The 20,821-nt window shown below is 26.9% G+C and overlaps 1 protein-coding gene across 1 annotated transcript; it reads left to right on the forward strand.

Annotated features, from left to right (window-relative positions):
• The first annotated feature begins 652 nt into the window (after window positions 1-652).
• On the forward strand, window positions 653-20,814 carry LOC145192129 (kinesin-like protein KIF2A). Its single transcript, XM_090085320.1, has 27 exons — window positions 653-801; window positions 2,074-2,168; window positions 2,241-2,366; window positions 2,814-2,865; window positions 4,932-5,081; window positions 5,193-5,268; window positions 5,379-5,471; window positions 5,597-5,648; window positions 6,087-6,141; window positions 6,631-6,686; window positions 9,301-9,359; window positions 9,747-9,885; window positions 10,081-10,147; window positions 10,381-10,469; window positions 10,899-10,964; window positions 11,062-11,138; window positions 11,359-11,433; window positions 11,572-11,636; window positions 11,774-11,862; window positions 12,260-12,325; window positions 16,282-16,326; window positions 16,473-16,540; window positions 16,842-16,983; window positions 17,129-17,236; window positions 19,134-19,209; window positions 20,513-20,575; window positions 20,661-20,814. Exons 1-27 carry the CDS (start codon window positions 735-737, stop codon window positions 20,738-20,740), a joined length of 2,196 nt encoding a protein of 731 aa, XP_089941446.1. The 5' UTR covers window positions 653-734; the 3' UTR covers window positions 20,741-20,814.
• Window positions 20,815-20,821: the final 7 nt, after the last annotated feature.

Consider the following 20,821-nt stretch of genomic DNA (forward strand, 5'->3'; position numbering starts at 1 on the left):
AGTTTTTTAATGCTTAAAAAGTACGTTAGAGAAATCTAAAAAACTTCTTTCTTTTGTTGCATGTTTCTTTGCATTTTGTGAGTTGTTGAAGAAAAAAAAATATATTTAAACATTTTGTTATTGCTAATTTTATAGATATTAACAACAAAAAAAGAATAAAAAAAATTAAGTAGTTTACCATTAGACTACATGAATTTCTTTTTTTTACCTAATTTTTTCTTGTTAATTAACTTTATATCAATCATTCATACCATACTTTTTAAGTAGCTATTTTTGTTGCTCCTAAAATTGTATGTAAAGTGCAGTCAACATAATTATTTAGAAATATTTAAACCTAAATTTTAGATTTGAGAATGAGTTACCTTTAGGATTTGCACAACAAACTTAACATGCATCATGTATTAATAATAAAGTATTCAATATTATATTAATATTAAGGTAGCATATTCTACTGAAATTATGTTTTCATGATTTAATGAATAAATTGATTCACCCATGTGTTCTAAAATTTGTTGCAGAATATTACTAAATAAGTATAAGGTTATGTTTAACTTAATATTAATTTAGCAATATTATGCCTTAAATAAGTTCCACATTTAATCTGAGCAGAGATTCCCAAGTTCTACTAGTTAGAGATTTTTTAAAACTATTTTATAAATGAAATTAATGTTAAAGTTATCATACTAGAAAAAAGAAAAGCAGCACATTACCTTTAACTTCAAAGTTGTAAATTTATGAATGGGAAATTGAACAGAATGAAGCTTGAGGTTGGTGCACAGGTTGATATTCAACGCTCTGATGGTGAGAGTTCCTCTAACTGAAAATTTTAAATTTTATTAAAGTTCAATACAAAATGGTGTCATCTTTTATCACTGATTAATGATTAAAACCCTTTTTTTTTTTTTTTTTTTTTTTTGCAGTTTAACTAGCTAACATAAAATGTATACAAACAGCATTTAAAAATAAATCTTAATAGTAACTTTTAACATAGAAATACATTTTTAATTTGATTTTTCCCACTATCTTTATCATATTGGAATAAGATTTTATGAATCATAATCGTTAGTAAAGTTATGTAACGAAAAAAAAAAAAAAAAGAAAGATGAAATAAAAGTCTAAAAATCTGTAAATAATTACAAAAATTATTTTAATTGGTTTCACATCATTATAGTCCTATTACTTCTTAGAGTAATTTCAAACTTTTAAAAATTCAAATTCTGAATCAAAATCTGTGACTACCTGTAAAATAACTGCCAAGTTTAATATAAGAAAACTCTTGTGCTTTATTGTTAAAAAGACTTTCTAGTTGTCTTTGCAATTTAATTTTTTTACATTTTTTTTCATTTAAATTTCTTAAAGTTCCAAGTTTTGCTTAAATTTAAAATGATTTCTCATAGCATACAACCAAGTACTTCTTTTTTTTTTTTTTTTTTTTTTATTATATCTTTAAAAGTAATTCTCTTTATAAATTTGCATTTTTTGTTATCACTATCCAATGTTTCTGTAAACGCTTATAAACATTAGAAAATATATTTCCAACTGTCATATTGCCATTATCTAGCCACGTTTTAGCTAAATAGCTTTGAAGAAAACTACTTAATAGCTTTGTTCTTGTCTAAAATTCAGATGAAGAAAAACATGGTGTTTGAATAATAAGATGCTTTTCAAAGGAAAAACAAAACTGATTAACTGTTTCATTCAAGTAAACTTTCATTAATTTTAATGTTTTGCTTAGTTTGAACCCTCCATAATGTTAAATAATATGGGAATCAATCAATATTCTGTTTCTGCTAATAAAAAAATTTAATATGAATATATTTCCTAAAATCAGTAAAGCACTAACAAAGGTCTATAATCATAGGTTTTTTTTTCATGTACTTTTCAAAGCAAGTATCATAAGTTTCATTGAATTTGTAACTTACACTAGGTTAAATTGGCTATTATATTATATTATATATTTATTAATATTAATTTTAATATTAATGTTAATATTAATGAATGATAATGATAATAATATTACTGAATTTGATTTTAGCTCAAACTGTCTTCTAAAATTTAAATTCAAAATTATAGGGCGAATACATTCAGCCAGTGTGAGTGGAGTTGATCTTGATGCACAGAATGTGACTGTTGAGTGGTTTGAAAATGGTGAAACTAAGGGAAAGGAGGTATTTATCTTCCATTATTTTTTAAATTAAAACTATATTTAAAAAAATTGAAAGTTGTATTATTTTATGAAGGTCAACCTGGATCAAATTTATGCTTTAAATCCACAATACCAAGATGTTCCATTCTCTCAAGCAAAGATCAGTCAGCGAAATCGTGTTGCTGCTAAGCGTCAATCTTTGCCACAACCTCCTGCAATAGTAAGTTTGATATCTTTCTATCTATTGTTTGTAAATATTTTAGAAATACTTTTGCATGTAAATATATTTTAGTTAAAATATTTGCACAAGTTTATCAAACTCTCTTTCATACAGTGATACAAAATAAGATTTTTTTTTTTTATCTTTGATTATACTGTATCTTACCACATAATTTTAATATTAATCACAAAAAAAGTATTTACCTTTTAATCAAGTATGTATTTATAAGAAGTTACTACTTAATATAAATTAATACTTAATTATAAGCTTATTCCCTTTTTAAATTTCCTCAAAATTCTGTTGAGGAAGTTTAAAAAGAAAATAAGTTAATGATTGAGTTCTTTTTGAAGAGAAAGTTGGAAATTTATGCATAATTATTAATGAAGAAATTCTTAGTCATTTTAATCAAAAAAGATTTTAATGACTTTAAGCAAAAATTACATTTAGAGTGATAATGATCCAACGCCTTTTGCAACACCTGCAATCAAGCCAGCAAGAAGTATGTTTGTATACACATATATATATATTTTTCTGCTTTCATTTTTATAAACCATATATAAAATAGTTATAATATATAAATTTAGTTGCATTAAAGACGGGAAATAAGCATTTCTAATATATCAGATGTCACAGATACCAAGTTGAATCAGCTTGATATTTTCTAACTGCATCATCACTATCATCTAATATCAGTCAGAGGAGTCATATCTGTTAATATGTGTATTTTAAATAAAGATGTATAATTACTCTACTATATTCTAATATGCAACTACATAATCTAATAGGTGAACTTGTTTTCGATGAAACAGGTGTGAAAAAAAACCCAGCTGAATGCAGTTATTTTTAAAGCTCTTTAACCATAAAATGTTAGAAATGAAAAAAGCTAATAGAAGATCCAAATGTTTTAACATGCTTGACAATATTCTGTGAACTTATCATGCATTGTTGTATCATTCTAGAAAGGCAAGTCTACTTGATCAAAAGAATACTGTTGCTTTTGTAAAGAAAGATCTGATGATTGATTGATGAAAATAGGGAAGAAAAGCAGGTAATATGATGATTGATGGAAATAGGGAAGAAAAGCAGGTAATAACCAAAATGACCCTTTAGAGGCAGTTAAATTGAGGCCTAATGATGCTTATTTCTCCACCATAATTTGATGTTTATGCATGATAAACAAGGAAATCAGGAATTGGGAAATTCTTTCTGCTCTCATATTGCAGCACATGTAACTGTTTTATGAAGTGTTAAAGAGAACCACTTATCAGTATGTAGTTTTGGATAAACTTTTAACTCATCTTTTGGAAAATGAATTAGAGAAATCACATCAATGATGTGGAGAATCAGTTGAACAAGTTTTGTAAAACAAAACTGTTTAAAAGCATCTTCTATCAACTCATTTTAAAATTAGCTGAAGTAATTTGGATGAATATTCTGATTTGTTGGATAAAAAATGCAACAGATGTATTTTACAGATATTAGTTTACCTGATTTGAAAACATATACGATAAAACAAATGTATCATTTTTTTTTGCATAACTATTTCAGCCTATGTAAAGAGAATAGGGAGATTTTAGTTGGTACAATCTCTGATGCCCTTATTAGACTCACCACCCATTTTTGATTTATATACTTTAAAATCATTAAAAAAACAGCGTACTCTTGTGAAAATGTTAAAACTTATGTTTTGATTTATTATGCATTATATGGTCTGCAATTTTGTTGCTATTTACTTTGTAAAAATTGAGTCAAAATCCAATTGGACGCGAATTAACAAAAAGTTAAGGTATTTAAAACACATTTGCTTCTTCAAAACGTAACCTACCATAAAAAATTTGAATTTTACATTTTCATTACTACTTAAAATTTTTCAAGTAACAAATACATGTAGCAAGTAAATGTCTGGTTTTTGCAGCTTAGTACAATGGCTATATTTTTTAATCTGTTTGTAACCCTCGGAAGCTATTGCTTCAATTTCCTTACTAAATAAATTACTTATTAACACATATTTCCTCCTTCAATCAAATTCAAAATCAGTTATAAACCTTCGCTTTTCATTTTAATTGCCATTTTGCTCTTGTTGCTTTTCAAGATGATTGAAATTCACTCAATAAGCTACTTAAGTATTTTTATTTCCACCGTCTACTGTTGACTGTACAGTTTAATAGAGATCTATCAAATTTTTTATGTATCAGATCTGCTTATATTTTATAAAAAGGTAATTTGATAATAATTGGCATCTTCAGATTCTTTTGCTCTTTTTTTTCCCCTACAAAACAGTTATAGAAATTGATAACTTCAATTAAATGAATTGAAAAGTACATATACATTAATATGCTGAATCAAACGTTAAATTGCTGAATCCAAAGATTAAAGTTGGTAGTTTATGGCATTGAATTATTTTTTTTCCCATTTATTGCAATCAAATTTTTTATAATTCTTATGTACTTTTTTAATACTTTTACATGTAAAATTGATCATGTAACTACGAACAAAACAGGATTAAATGAAGTTGAGAAATATGCTAACAACTTTCATTTCTATAAAATTATTTTATTCTTTAAGATCTCAGATCAAAATCTATGGTACCAGCTGCTGCAAAAGTTTCTCAAAATGGTTTTAATCAACAACAACAGCAACAGCAACAGCAAGCTATAAATGAAGAAGTTGAAGAAATAAGTGCTTACGAGAAAGAAAACCAAAAGTCATCTCTGAGTGTGTTTTTTTGTTTCATGCTTATCATCCATCATAGAGATATTTTGTTGATACTTAAAAGCTTGCAATATGTTAGAATCTTTTTTGTTAAATTGTTTTTATTATTTAAAGTTAATGCTGCAAAAAACCGGCGATCAAATTGTGTTAAGGAAGTAGAAAGGCTGAAAAAAAACAGAGAAGACCGAAGGTATGACATCAATCAAAACATTTAATAATCACACTATAAATAAACTATAAATCAATCAACATGCCTAAACTACATTTTAAATATTTTGTACTTTTTTTCTCTTATCTAAGAGCACGTCAATCAGAAGTCAGAAATGAACAAGAAAAAGTGAAAATGGAGCTTGATCCAGGCAATCCAAATTGGTTATTTCTAAAAATGATCCGGTAAGTTTTTATTGTTATTTTAAAATTTATTATTTTTTAATAAATAGCTAAAATAGAAAACCTTCTTAGATGAATAGTTAAAATCTTCAAAGTGTTATCAACTTACTTACATTTTGTACTTTAAGGGAATACCAGGCAACTTTGGGAGAACAAACTCAGATGAGTATGTCAGACAACGTGAGTTTTTAAGTAAATACAAAAAATGTTATCAAGTTTGTAAAAATTATTTTATTGATTGTCCCATAACCCTATTTATATAGAAAATTGTAATGATGTTGTGCTTACACAAATTTTACGAAAGAAATTGACAAGTTATATATTGCATTACATATAAATACACTTCATCTTAAAATAATTCATTTGACCACTATAAATTTGCTACTATAACTCAAATAATACTGAGTTTTGTTAAAGAAAATGTTTATTTGAATAACTTCACAAAGTTATCCTCATGATATTTTCCTGCATTGAAATGATGTAGGCATTTAATCCCATCCATACAACAAATAGGGTGTCATTTTTTTTAGAGATTCAGTTGAACTATTCAAAAATATTATACTGGTAATTTTCTTTTATGATTAAAATTGAGTGGTTTTAACATCTTTTGTTTTTTAGATTGTTGATCACCAAATTTGTGTATGTGTCCGTAAGAGACCCTTAAATAAAAAAGGTGATCCATTTTTTTTTTTTATTTTTGCAAAATACAGAGTATATTGTTATAATCATTATCTTTCTTCCTGCATGGCCTTTTTTTAAGACAGCTCAACTTCAATTGAAGTATTAGCTTGGGACCTGCAAATATTCAAGTTTCAATTTGAAATTGAATCAAAATTTTTATTCGATTTGATTTGAAATGTTTCCTAAAATGCTGAAACATTAATATGGGTGAAAATCAACAATGATCTGCTTTTTGAAACTGCTATATGATAGTAATGTAAAACATGGTTTGTCCAGTATTGTTTTTTTTTTGTATGCTACAGTTGTTTTTAAATAAAATTTGCTTCAATGACCAAAAAGTTACATGATTCAAAGTTTGACTTGATTCTGAAATTTTTAGTGGGATTTGATTTAGTAATCTATTTGAAAAAAAATCATGATTTGCAGGTCCCTAGAATTTGCAGTTTACAAATTATCTAATTATTCTTCATTTTCATTTCAGAAATTGCAAAAAAAGAAATTGACATTGTAACTTGTCCTAATAAGGAAACTACTGTGGTAAGTTTTCAAAAACTCTAAAGAGCCAGCTGAAATTAAATAGACCAGTTGTATGTACTTGCCAAATATTGACAATAATCAAACCTAAGTGAATAGCTGAGTAAAAAAAGGATAATATTTACCAACATCTAATTTTCGGAAAATCTATACAACATACTAGTTAGTATTTAACCTTCAAACTCCTAAAATTTGAAATCATAATGATTTTTTTTATGTATAAAACTTACAAAGTGCCAGAATATTATTATTTTTTGACCCAATCTAAAAATAGAATCTTAAAATAAACTTCATTACTTAATTTTGTTAAGAATAAGACTAATACAAAATTTTTATAAAGCACTGTCTTGTTTTGGTTTAAATACTATAAATTTTAAAATAGCAAATAGTAATTAAACTAAATGACTGTTAGGGTTCTTAAATCTTAATATCCATCTTCATCACAACAAAGTTGCTCCACTAAAAGTTGACTGGTTCAAGATTTTGTTATAGAATCATTGGTATTCTAGTGAGATGTCTTGTCTAACTTTTGATATGTGCTGAAGTTTGTTGAGGTTGTCTGTAACTTTATCTTGATAGATTTTGGCTTCTGAGAACAGCATTCTTTTGTTTTATTTTTTTGGCTGTCTTAGGTACATTTATTTTACGAAGTGTCTTCGTAGAGCGCAATGCGCTCTACATAGTCATAAGCTGCTCAGAGCGCAATATTGTACACGCATGCGCAATCATTTTATTATAACAGTGCGATTTATATTTCACAATAAAGCTGGTTAGATAGGCGGTTAGGGATAGGGATAGGGATAGGAATGGGGATAGGGATGGGGATAGGGATGGGGACAGGGTTAACATCAACAAGATTAAAAAAAAAAAAAAAAATTTAGCGCATGCGTACAAAGTATTGTGCTCCGAGTAGCATATGGCTGCATAGAGCGTATTGCGCTTCAAGTAGCAACAGCCTTTATTTTATCACATTAAGTTTTTGCCAAAAGCATTCCAGTCACTGTGTGATTTCTACTTGGGCCACCACATGCATCACTAAAAACATCAAATATCATCTTGAAAAAATCAAAAAGAAAGCTACAAACTTCATTTGGACCCTTTTTGGCTGTCCATTCAGTATATTTATAGAATACAGATATTTATTTTCCAATGTCATGAGAATTGAATGCATACAACCATAACTTATGTAAATAGAACATTTCCTGGACTGGAAGGGGAAGTTTTGCATATAATCAAATATTATAGCCATTACATCACTTCTGATTTTAAAAATCTCAGAAACTTCTTTGCTCAATTTTTGTGAACTACTAACTCTGCAGCTGAAACTCTTTGCCAAATTGTTTAGTGTTGGAGATTTAATTTTAGTGTAAAGCTCTTCACAAGTTGAAAAAGCTGCAGCTAAAAATATTTTTAAAAATATTCATATTTTAGGATGAAAAAGGATACAGGTAGTTACAATTACATATATAGATAACCATGTCAATGAAAAGGGCATTTTTTTTACTGTCAGACCTATAAATAAATAAGTGTAAGATGTACTTCTTTGTAGGGGAAAGATGAAATACAATCATGAATCAGACAGATTATTTCATGTTCATTTTGAAGACAACCACCATAAACTGTGAATTATAGAATTTTTTTCCGGTCAGCGTAAACTGTAAAGGTTAATGTAGTTTCTATAAAATACTATCTTTTATATGCTCATTTAATGAATTTGCCATATCTTTTTTCTACTCAGCCATTCTATTTTTAAATCAAAACACACGTTAAACATGGTGTAGACTCCTATTTAGTTGATACATTTAATGGAGGACAGAACGTGTAGAACATTTACTAAGAACTTAAGTATGTAAAATATGATAAAGTAAAAATGAACATGTTAGAAGTATTCCTACATAAAACTATATGCTTATATAAAACTATAGGCCTATGTAAAATGAGGTTATGTTTTTAATATTATTTTTTTAATAGCATGAAGGAAATACAATGATAAATAATGAATATAAACTAATAAGTATAACTAATAAACAAAAACTAAAAACATTATCAGTTAAAAAATGGCTTTGGCTATAAGCTAAGTTATATTATAAGTAAAATACCTCTGAAAGTATGATGCTAGAGATGAACTGAAACAGAATACAGAGGATTATAAGTACAGATTATTTTTAGACCAATCTCAAAATGTGATTGGTTAATTGATCTGCATCATTAATTGGTATCCTTACTTATTCCAAGGCTTAACACTGAACATGCAGCTTCAGAGATTGCTTGTGTGTATGTATACATTCATACATACATTACATTTATACATACATATACATACATAGTAAGTATATGTATATATCTTATCATAGTTACACTTTATTAGAATGTAAAATGGTAAATGAAAGTAAAATAAATCTTATTTACATCTGACATAAAGCTTTCTATATTCCAGAGCTGAAATTTGTAACGATAAAAATTCACAAGAGAGATTATGATTAAAAAATGTGGTCATGCAAATTGTGAAATCTTTACAAATTAAACCTATTTTATATCTAACAATTCTATTCATGATCATTGTAGTTAAATTTTGTTCTTTACTGTATTTAATTCTATTTACATTTTTCTCTAAAAGGTGCATGAATGTAAACTGAAAGTTGACCTGACTAAATACTTAGATAACCACAGTTTTCGGTGAGTTATCTTTTGTTTTAAAAGGTTTTGCAATTTAATTTGTTTTGAAACAGGAAACAGTTTAACATTTTCATATGGTAATAAAATGGTATTGGCCACTTCAAGTCTTTTATATTGATTTTAATAGTTTATTTGTCTCAAACAAAAATCTTTTATGAATTTACAAATTTCTTTCATGAAGTTAAAAATTTTTTCAACAAAAACTTCTGCTGTTTTTCTTTTATTACACATTACCTTTTGAAATCTAGAAAATAATTTTACAATAAAAAAGTATTAAAAGACCATAATGAAAAATCTTCTTTTCAGGAAAAAAGTTTTACAAAATAGTTTCTTCTTTTTGGGTTAGACTTGATAGATTATTTTACAACAAAAGTTTTTAATTTTAAGTTTTGATTACACATTTGATGAATCTGCTACAAATGAATTAGTCTATCGTTACACTGCCAAACCATTGGTAGACTCAATATTTCAGCAAGGAATGGCTACTTGTTTTGCTTACGGACAAACAGGAAGTGGAAAAACGCATGTAAGTTATTTTATAGATTTTTTGAAAAAATAGTTCTAAGCTAGACTAGCTGGGTTTGTTAACAGTCACTAATTTTGTGACTAACAAACCCAGTGATATAATATAAAGTTAGATCTATTTGTTCAGTTTTTTATTCATGATATAGAAGTCTGTTTCTAAAATGTAATTCTAACTTAATGAATTTTAAAATAACAGACAATGGGTGGAGATTTCACACAAGGAAAGCAGCAAGACTGTAGTACAGGGATTTATGCTTTGGCTGGTATTTAAAAAAAAATTTTTTTTTATAAAAATGATTATTTTTTTTAATTTTGCTTAATTTTTTGTTTTATATTTTTTGAATATATAGTGTGATTGAAAAAGTTGAAAAAATAAAAAATATCAAAAAATAATGATAACAATAATAATAACAGAAAAACTGTTTGATTGTTTTTACTTATAACAGTTTTGTAGGTTAAATTATTTTAGTTGGGTAATTTTTTTAATAATATTCAGCTGCTGACATCTTTAAACTGCAAAAAACCAAATATAAGCATCTTGATGTTGGTGTGTCTGCAAGTTTCTTTGAAATATATAGTGGAAAGGTGATTGTTTTTGATTTTTTTTGAATTTTTATATCATAGTAAAAGTTAAAGTGTTACTTTAATTGATTACCATAAATATTTTAGATTATTTTTTCAATTTCTTTTTTTTTTTGTTTGTTACAAATGACTACTTTTTCGTTTCTCTGGTATTTTACTTTTGTAAACTATTTTGTCTTACTAAAAAGCTTGAGAATTTTAGTACCTAAAAAAAATATACTAAAAAAAAAATTGAAATTTATGCTAGGCTTTTGTAAAAGATTTTTTAATGGTTGGAATGTAAATGTTCACAAAACTTTTTTACATGATTTCTCTGTTGTCAGATTTTAAATTTCAAATTTTAACCAAGCAAAGGAAAACTTTTTTCAAGAATCGTAGGTCATTAACTTGTTTTTTTAAATCATTTACAATTCATATTACTAATTTAACTAGGTGTTTGACTTGTTGAATAAAAGAAAAAAACTACGGGTTCTTGAGGATGGCAAAGCTCAAGTTCAGGTAATATGTAATATGTTTTAGTTTTTGTCAGTTTATTTTTAATTTATTTGTGAAACAATAATACTGCAGCTGCACAGATATTTTGTTGTTATTATAGGTGGTAAACTTGCAAGAAATCATAGTCACTAATGTGCAAGATGTTTTGAAGCTGCTTGACCAGGGAATGAAAACAAGGTGTTTGAAAATTAAGTTTTTGATTTGTTAATACTGTTTGTTGTGTATTGTTTAAGAAAGTTCATTATTCTGTTTGAACACTTTTTTGGAGGTTAAAATCAAAAAATATTTTAAACAGTGTTCTTTTTTAAAATGTTTTCTGATTGAATTACTTTTTAATTAAATACTTTCTGTTTACCTGAGTGTAGAGTAACTTTTTTTAAATTTCTTAATGATATAGAACATCTGGGACTACATCTGCTAACCAAAATTCATCTCGCTCTCACGCCATATTTCAAATTATCCTACGTAAAAGGTAACCTACAGTAATTTTAAAAAAGAAATAAAAAATAACTAACTTCATCAGCTCATTTTTTAAAGTTACTTTAGTTAGAGATATTTTTTTGATTGAATTCTTTTAAGATTTTTGTTAATACTTTTCTATTTTTATCAGGGGTCATGGTAAAGATAGTATATTTGGACCTTTATTTGGGAAATTTTCACTGATTGATCTTGCTGGTTTGTGTTTTAATTATTAATCATGTATCTTCATTTTTTAAAATATAATTAGATCTTTTATTTTCTTCTGAAAATATTGCATATATAAATTATTCTAAATAGAACATGAGTCATTAAAAAAAAATTTTTTTTTATAGGTAATGAAAGGGGTGCTGATACTATAAGTTCAGATCGACAAACACGTCTTGAGGGAGCTGAGATAAATAAAAGCTTACTTGCTCTTAAGGTTCTCATCTTTATTATGTAGAAAAGTAGTTTATAGTTAAAAAGAGAAAGTTTCCAAGGTTTGATAAAGTAGCAATGTTATAAATAAACAGTGTATGAAAACCTAATGTTTCTATACTAAATTATAAACAGCAAGTTTTATTTTTCTGTTCAAACAAATTACGCATTAAGTTAAAACAAAGTAACTCTTAAAAGTACTAAAATAATACAAAGGAATCCTAAAAGCAAAGTAACCATTAAAAGAAAACACCATACATATAATTGTTTAAAATTATACTTTTTGTATGGGAATTTTTTCCTCTGCCTGTTTATTACTGTAACTATATACACAGTTTATTAGTGAAATATTTTTGAATATATTTGCTTTATATAAACATTTTTTTGGGTTGCATTTTTAGGAATGCATTCGAGCTCTTGGAAGAAAAGGAGCTCATCTTCCTTTTCGTGCAAGCAAATTAACACAGGTACACATTTTTGTTTGAAAAAAAAACAACAACAAATATTAGGCTAATGACACCTGGTTTTAATGATAAAAGATTACTTTTCATATAATCATAAAGAGATGTGGATTTTAAAGTTAGTTAGCAATTAATGGTTCATAATTAACCATGGTTTAAAATGAAAATAAAAGTGGTACTAGGATATATTTTTCCAGGATCTTGGTCCAATCTTGAGACAAGATTTGATAGTTTTTGAGGTCTTATATTATACCAGGAAAAAAACAAGATTTTTTTAATTGTACAAAAACCAGATTTTTTAGCTTTATTTTTATACTGAATCACAAAATCATGACAAATCAAAATTGCTTTTTAAAGTAACTTTCGAGACACTTAAATCACTCACAGTTGTGCTAAGCTTTTGCTCTAATCTCTTGTTTTGTTGGCTGCCATCAATGGAGAAGTTTTATTTGCTTTAGATCAATGTGCTTCTAATAAGTTTTAAAGCCTGTTTCAGTTTGGAGAATTTTTTTAGAATCTGATTCCTATTGAAATATTTTTGTTGAAGGTCTTAGCAGAAAGGCAACTAGGATCAACAACTTTTGCATCCATCCTTTGTTTTTGTCTTTTTTGAAACAACATTGAATGTTAGTTGTTGGTTAAGCAAAGTGAGTAACCATGATCAGGGATCAATGATTTGATTGTGAATTTATGGTTGTATTATTGCTCAGTTGACTCAGGTTTTACTTTAATGACTTCAGCATCATTTTCATCACCATTATCCTTGTTGATAAAATGGTGCATTCACTAAAGTGTGATTCTTTCTTTAATAAACCTTTAGTGCTTAAAACACTTCCGCTTTTTACTGAACTAAAAAATTTCAATGAAAAGTTTTCATCACAGTTAAGATTAGCAAGAATTTACAGGATTATATAGGATGCCATGATTGTAACAGATGTGATGAAGTTGATTGGGCAATAATTGCATTTAGTACAGTTGCACCATCCATATTTTGTCTAATTCCATTTTTGTTGTAATCTTGAATATAACCAATCATTAATTTTGCTACCTCAGTAGTATTTTGGTATTTATTACTTTGATTTGCTCAAATGTGGCTGACAGGAGATTTTTGCTTTTTACAACTTCATCAAGTGTCCTTTCTTATGTTATCATTAACAAATGCTGTTCTTTTTTGTTGCTTCAACTTAAGTGTAGCTTTCTATCATATTCTGCATTAATGTATTTGTGATTTAATTTAAGCTGAGGCCAATGCCTGCAGCCAGTTTTGCAACAATTTCATCAATTAAACTGAGGTTTTCTTTGAAATTGTTTATCTTTGGCTAAGAATCAATTTTAACAGAGTATTTTATTTTCTCTGGTAAATAATGAGCTTGTCTTTAGTGTCATCAGGACAAAAGCTGTATTCCATTGTGAATTTGTCAATTCTCTAAGCTTTGCAAATGAAAATCTGAAGTTTTAAATAAGTTCCTTTTGAAAATTCTTTCCCTATTCATTGCAATTTTAATAATTTAAACACTTTGTAAAAAGTTGTTTAAAGTCTTTACAAAGAGTTCTATTAACCAATTAGAAGGTTAAATGAACTCAATGTGAGAATGAAATAAAACAAAATAAATGAACTTCTTGAGGATCTTAAACAACCTCTGACCCAGTTCTATTAACCAATTAGAAGGTTAAATGAACTCAATGTGAGAATGAAATAAACACAAAATGAATGAACTTCTTGAGGATCTAAAACAACCTCTGACCCAGTGATCATAGTGTCCATTAGAGTAAACTCTGTGCAGTAAATGAGCATGACTGCAGATATATTTTTTACTCACTGAAATCAAAATCAAATATATTTTTATGCTTAATTATCTATTTTTAATATTGAAAAATTTTTTTTTGACCACAAACTTGACATTTTAGATGTGTTAATTACCTTTTATTTTGCAATTTGGTGAGGAAAAATAAATATAATAAACAGGTTTGATTTTCAAAAGAAAATACGAAAGTTAATAGGACGTTTTTTGATGAGAATCCAAAACTCTCTCTCCGAAATCATGTTAAATTTGAAGTTCAACTTCTTTTTTTGATTTATAAAAGTTTTGTTGTACTTTTATAATCAAAGAGACTGAGGCTCCAAGACCAGCAAGATCTGGAAATATAACTTAGAATAATAATAATGAAAAGGAAAAAAGTAGTTCTATCCACACCTCAAACTCTAACGGATAACAATTCAATCAAGAAAACCAAAAAATAACAAGGGGGAGGGATTATAGTTAGTGTTAAGATTCAGGTGTAAAACAAAGTTCAAATGCATTTTAGTGAAATTTTTATTTACTGCAGGCACATTAATGCATAATGACGTTTTTAGTAAAAGTTATAAATGTAAAAACTAAAGACTGTCAACAATGATAATCATCCATGGGATTTTGGAAATATTTCAAGAACCTCTTAGTCAATTTTTATTTATTGTTTTAAAGCAAATTTATCTCCTTTTCAAATAATGTAAAGGTAGTTTAAAAAAAGTTGATTGTAAACAAAGAAAATGCATTTGCAAGTAGAAATGAGAAAATTCATTTTGAATAAGTGGCTTAAATAACATAATGTTCAAATAAATTTGCCAGCAAATTATAGGGTTATGAGGTTGCGGAAAGAAAATTGAGAAACCAAGAAAGAGGTCTGTTAAGTATAAAACTTGATGAAAAAGTGATTGGCGGGGGGATCAATACAAATTTAGAGCACTCTGTTCAGGATATCAAAAAAAAAAAAAAAACTGTTGTTCCCAAGTTCAAATTTCAAGAAGTCAATAAGAGATAAAGCTTCAAGATGTACAGAGGCAGAAATTCCCTGGAAGATCCCAACAGTAATTCAGCGAAAACTAAAAATGCAGTCAAAAACTTGTACAAGAAAAGCTTCAAGGAAATCAAAAGTGCATTATAATAGGTGATGAAACCTACTGGAAATTCAACTATCCAATGCTCCCTGGCCAGCAATTTCATACAATTTTGAAAGGTAAAAAGTCTGTTGTTTCGCTAAATGCAATTAAAGCCGAAAAAGAGGAAAGAAAGTTATGGTTTGGTAGCAAATAAAAGGCCATAAAATTATGGTTTGGCAAACCATCTGTTTTTGTTTTTTCAGTCACACTTTTATGTAAGCTGTGTAAGAAGGGCAAAATTGTGGCAGACATCAACCAATTCTGCCAAACTTGGGGTGTTTTTATGAAATTTGATGAAAGCTGTTGTTCAAAAACTCATGCGAGGTTTCTGCACTAAATTAAGAAAATATTTTGATCAGCTGGAGAATGACTATATCTAATAGTTTTATTGTATTTGGAGATAAATTTGCTTTAAAATAATCAAAAAGTTATTGAAATTGATTAGTTAGTTATTGAAATACTTCAAAATTCCCATGGATCATTATCATTCTGGACAGTCTAGAGTTAGCGGTACAAGAGAAGGCTTATGATGGCTTTTTTTTTTTTTTTTTTTTTTTTTTTTTGAAAAAAGAAATTTTATAGAGGAAAACTTTTTTAAAGGAAAGTTTTTTTTCTCTATAAATTATTTCCTTGAATCATTTTTTTTTTCTTTCATCAAGTCTTTAAAAATGAATGTTAAATCAAGATTTACACTAATTCAAAAACTGATAGGGACATTAGTTAGATTGAAAGATTTATAATTTAGATGTCCCAAGTCCTTCCATTAAGTTTTGTCTTCCAGAAAGTACTTTAGACATTCTGTTTATTGTGTTAAGCTTCTTCAAAGGTTTCATTAACTTAAGTGTTTCTTGAATTGAGAATGAAAAAGTACTAAAGAATGAAAACAGTAAACTGCCTCTTAAAACGGTTTTAAAGTTAAAAGATAGCTGCTATAAATAAAATCCTTTGTTTTTTATGTTGCAAAAATTTCCCTAATCCCTCCTCTCTAAATACTTAAAATATGAAGATAGTTTGTTAATCAAAATATTTTTGTTATTTTTAGGTTCTTCGTGATTCATTTATAGGTGAAAATGCTAAAACATGCATGGTTAGCAATTTTTATTTTGTTTAATAAACTGTAATTTAATAAACTGTAATATTTTCTAGTTGTTAAATTGTTTGCTATGGTTATGATTGTTATCACACTTTCAATTGCTGACAGATTTTGTTGTAAAAAAATCTTTCTTTTTAAAGATAGCTATGATTTCTCCTGGTTTGAGTTGCACTGAACACACCTTAAATACTCTTCGATATGCAGACAGGTGAGACCAAGAATAGACCATGGGTAAACATGGATGTGACAGAATTTTGAAAGCTTTCTCTAAAAACATTTTCTTTGGAGAACTACAACATAAATTGGGTTTCAATAATTTAAGAGAATTGTTCATAATTTTCAATCATATTAGGTTTAGTTTGGAATTTAAAATTTTTTAAATTGTTTTATAGAGTTAAGTAGACAATTTTAAGTTTTCCTGATTTTTTAGTTCTATTTGGATTAGATTGATGATTTGTTTTTTTCTTTTTGCTCAATTAAGCAATTATTTAATATTTGTTTTGACTTAGAGCTAAAGAATTGGGTCCTGATGACCAGAATGTTAAGAAAAAAGTGGTTGACTTAGATTATGAAAGTGAAGAGGAAATTCAACTCTCAAACTCCCAGTCAAAATATCGTAACTCAGAACTTGCAATGCTTTGTACAAAATCGGTAACAGTGCAAAGATATGACTATAAAATGTTAATGAATACAAGCTCGATATATCTCTCTCTCTATATATATATATATATATATATTTATCTCTATTTATTATGTTACATTATAATATTCAATTGAAAATTTGCTTCTTAAAAAGGACTCAGCTGAAAATGGAGGGGATGACTTATACAACTTCCATGAAGCTGTATCACTGCTTATGGAAACAGAGGAACAAATGATTGATGAGCATCGAACCAGCATGGAGGTAAAGTGGTTTACTTTAACTTGATAAATATATTGGCAAAGATGAAGCAACTTTTTATATGATTTTAATCTTTTATGTTTAAAAATAAGATAATTGTAAACAAGTGTAAAAGTTGACTTGATGCATTAGTTGACCTTTTACTTTTAATTGAAAGGAATACTTTTATGTTTGTTTGATGTATAAGTCAAGGCTTATTTTCAATAGGCAGCTATCTCTTATATGTTTGGATTTTTTTAAAAATAAGTAAAATATTTTTTTTGAATTTAATGGTAGCAAATCATGTTATAAAAAATCTATGCTGTTTCTATTGGTATTGTCCATAATAAAAGTCTTTAACTTTCCAAGTGTGTTCATCCTCCATGCCATCAAATATATCATTTAAATTTTTTGTTATATTTTTACAAAAAAATTTTCATACCTTTTAACAAATGAGAATTATAACCCAAAGAGCTTTTTCACCTGTTATATTTACGTTTTTTGGAGATATCATACCAATTTATCCACGTTTTTTGGCATAATTTATCCACGTTACCTATATTTTTTTAATTTGGTGTTATAAGGCAAGCAATTTCAGGTACATTCTTTGCCCTCAACTACTTTGAGTTTAAAATTTTAATCTCAGAAGATATTACAGATGTGAAATTCTAATGAATAAGAAAAAAATTGCTAGATTTATGTAGTTTCAAATCACTAACAAAAAAGTAATTTTTGGAGGATAGCAAAACTTTTGAAAAGTTTTTTATCATCAATGTCTTCTTTATGTTGATAAATTAAAGTTATTAAAAAAAAAAACATTGAGTTCTCAATTAAGTTATTTTGAACTTAACTAATTAGTTTATTATTGATATATAAAAAGGTGTTCCTTTTTAATATTGAGTAAATATTTCTCCATTTTTTACTTTTAAAAGGGAAAATCATAAGTTTGTGTGAACTTTGAAGTAATCATGTGACTAAGAAATTTCTAAAAAAGACTTTATAATCAGTTACAACTTTAAAAAATGACATCACAAACAGTAACACTTAGTAGGAAGATGAACATTGATGCTGATAGCCAAAAAAAATGCTTTGAATGTTTCATGATGCAATTAACTTTACACTCTTCAGGAGGTACTCTGTGGAAGTAGGTCATTTGGCAATTGAACATTCGTTAAAGGTAATAGAGTTGTTTGATTGAAAAATTTTAATGGTTACCTAAAATGATGGTTGACCCAAAATGACATTGACATCTTTGAAAAAAACTTTGTGCCATTAGAATCAGATCTTCCTACCATTTTCCGATTATATACTGCGTCACACTGCTAAAACCATTAAGTATTGGTCCCATAAACAAGGCATTGAAATATTGAATTAGTTTGCCTAAAACCCTGACTTAATCAAAACTTTTATCATGATTAAATAAAAAAAAAAAAAGGGCATACAATAGATTATGCAGAACTAAAGATGTCTGCTATCAAACACTTAAGCTAACACTTATCTAATAATATTTAAAAGCCATATTTCAAAACAACAATATATTTAAAAGTCTAAACAATATATCTAAAAGTCTGAGTATTTGTTGTGTTTTTTGTTTTTAGTTTTATTATTATTTTTTTTGTATTTCTTATTGGTTCAACTCATTAAAAACGTTAAATGAAACAAAAAAGTCTTATCTTTTTCGATATTCAAAAATTTTCTTAAAATTTTTTGACTTCAATTTTAATGTTGGAATTTAATAATTAACATTTCATAAATCAACTTTCTTTAAATTGTTTATTAGAAAAGTTTGTAATATTTGTTGTCATACAAAAAAAACCTTATGTAATGGTTTTTTTTTGTGGTTTTTAATTTTTGTTGTTGTTGGTTTTTAAATCCTATTGGTTATGAAATAATATTTCACAAATGATTTCTTATTTTTTAGGAAAACTACAATTTATTAGAAGAAGAAAAAAAACTTTTGGAGAGAATTGAAAATGATGTAGATTGTGACTTGGAAGGTGAGTTACTTTTTTGAATCTATGATTTCAGTGCAAATTTTTAAAAATTTGATTGTTGCTTATTTTAGTTTAAAGACATTTATTTTTTACTTTCTTAATTTTCTTATGTATAATTTTTAATTATGTATAATTTTTTTTTTACATATATTTTTTAATTGTACCACATATAAAGGTCTGTAAGTCAACCTGGTGTGTAAGTTGACCTCCTATTTTTAACTTAAAAAAGTAGTGATAATTTTGTCTACCTACATTCTTAAAAAAATATAATAATGAAAACACTAAATTTTTTTGTATTTGATAATGAAAATGTAAACTTTTTTAAAAAGTTTTTATATATTATTTTTGCTATCAAATCCATTGAAGTTGTCCTTGGCACTATTTTACATTTTCTCCGCTGAAAAGAGTGGAGAAAAGGTTTTGCTTATGAGAAATATTCCAGGATTTTCATATTAGGTGTAGCCTCTCCTTGAATGGTTTATTTCTGCAATTATCAAGCAGTTGAACAATCCTAGTAAGATCTATTATCATTGCCTATATCAGTGTTGCAATCATTTTTTAAAATTAATTTTTCAAATTCAATTAAATGAGGTTAAAAAGTATACCAAAACAGCAGTCTTTTTTTGGAAAGACAGACCACCAGGATGACAATCCCAAATTATTCTAATCCATAACTTAATACATGAATTGTCCATCCATTCTTTTCATGTATGTTAACTACTCTGCCATTCAGTAAATTTTATCTCTTATACCATGTTGTTTGTTTAAATATTTTATTTCTCCAATCTCCAACAAAACATTTGTTAAATACCTTGATTAATTGACTTATATATATTAAATAAACTTATACACTTTTGATGAGTTGAGCCGTAAGATGTCTTTTTAAGTTAGTAGAAAAATTTTAAGTCTATTAAAGTTCTATCAATTTCACTTTTCAAATCTGAAGTTGATAGAATTTCAATAGACTCTTAAAACAAGGCTTAAAAAATATACTTTTTATAAAATTCTGTGTTCTATAACAGGCCTCATTATCTTTCAGGTAGTATGGTATTTTAAAGTTTGTCATTGGTTTTTAACTAAACTGTTAGTGATAGATGATATCTCAAGAACTTATTACAACAAGTTTTATTATGTTTAAAAGTTTTCCCAAATTAAAGAGTAATTGATGAATAAATTACAATTAGATGAGCAGTTCATATCTAAGTTATCATTCAAAAGATTTTGTATGACAGCATGCAACTATCTTTGTTATTTTTTTAAATTCCTATATGATTTTTGGTAATTTTTTAAAAAAATTTTGTTTTAGAATATGTTCATCGCTTGGACATGATTCTAACAGAGAAGATTGAAAAGTTTTCAGCTCTACGCAGTAATTATTTTAAACTTAACAATTTTGTGTTCTTTTGATATTTTAATTATTCACTGAAAACTTTAATTTTTCTTTCTATTTTTAGTAAAAGTTTCTCAATTTAAAGAACAACTTTTTGAGGAGGAGAAAGCAAGTAAAAATGTCCGTCGGCTACCATTTGTGTAAAAAATCTTATTGTAACTCCGTTATTTATTTGTAAAAAGAAATTCTTTGTTAGTAAAACATTGCTAGCAAATATACATAGCT

This window comes from Hydra viridissima, unplaced genomic scaffold (assembly GCF_058129835.1).
Source record: "Hydra viridissima isolate aposymbiotic clone 2 unplaced genomic scaffold, HvirCarnegie_v1 scaffold_1, whole genome shotgun sequence".
NCBI classification, from domain to species: Eukaryota; Metazoa; Cnidaria; class Hydrozoa; order Anthoathecata; family Hydridae; genus Hydra; species Hydra viridissima.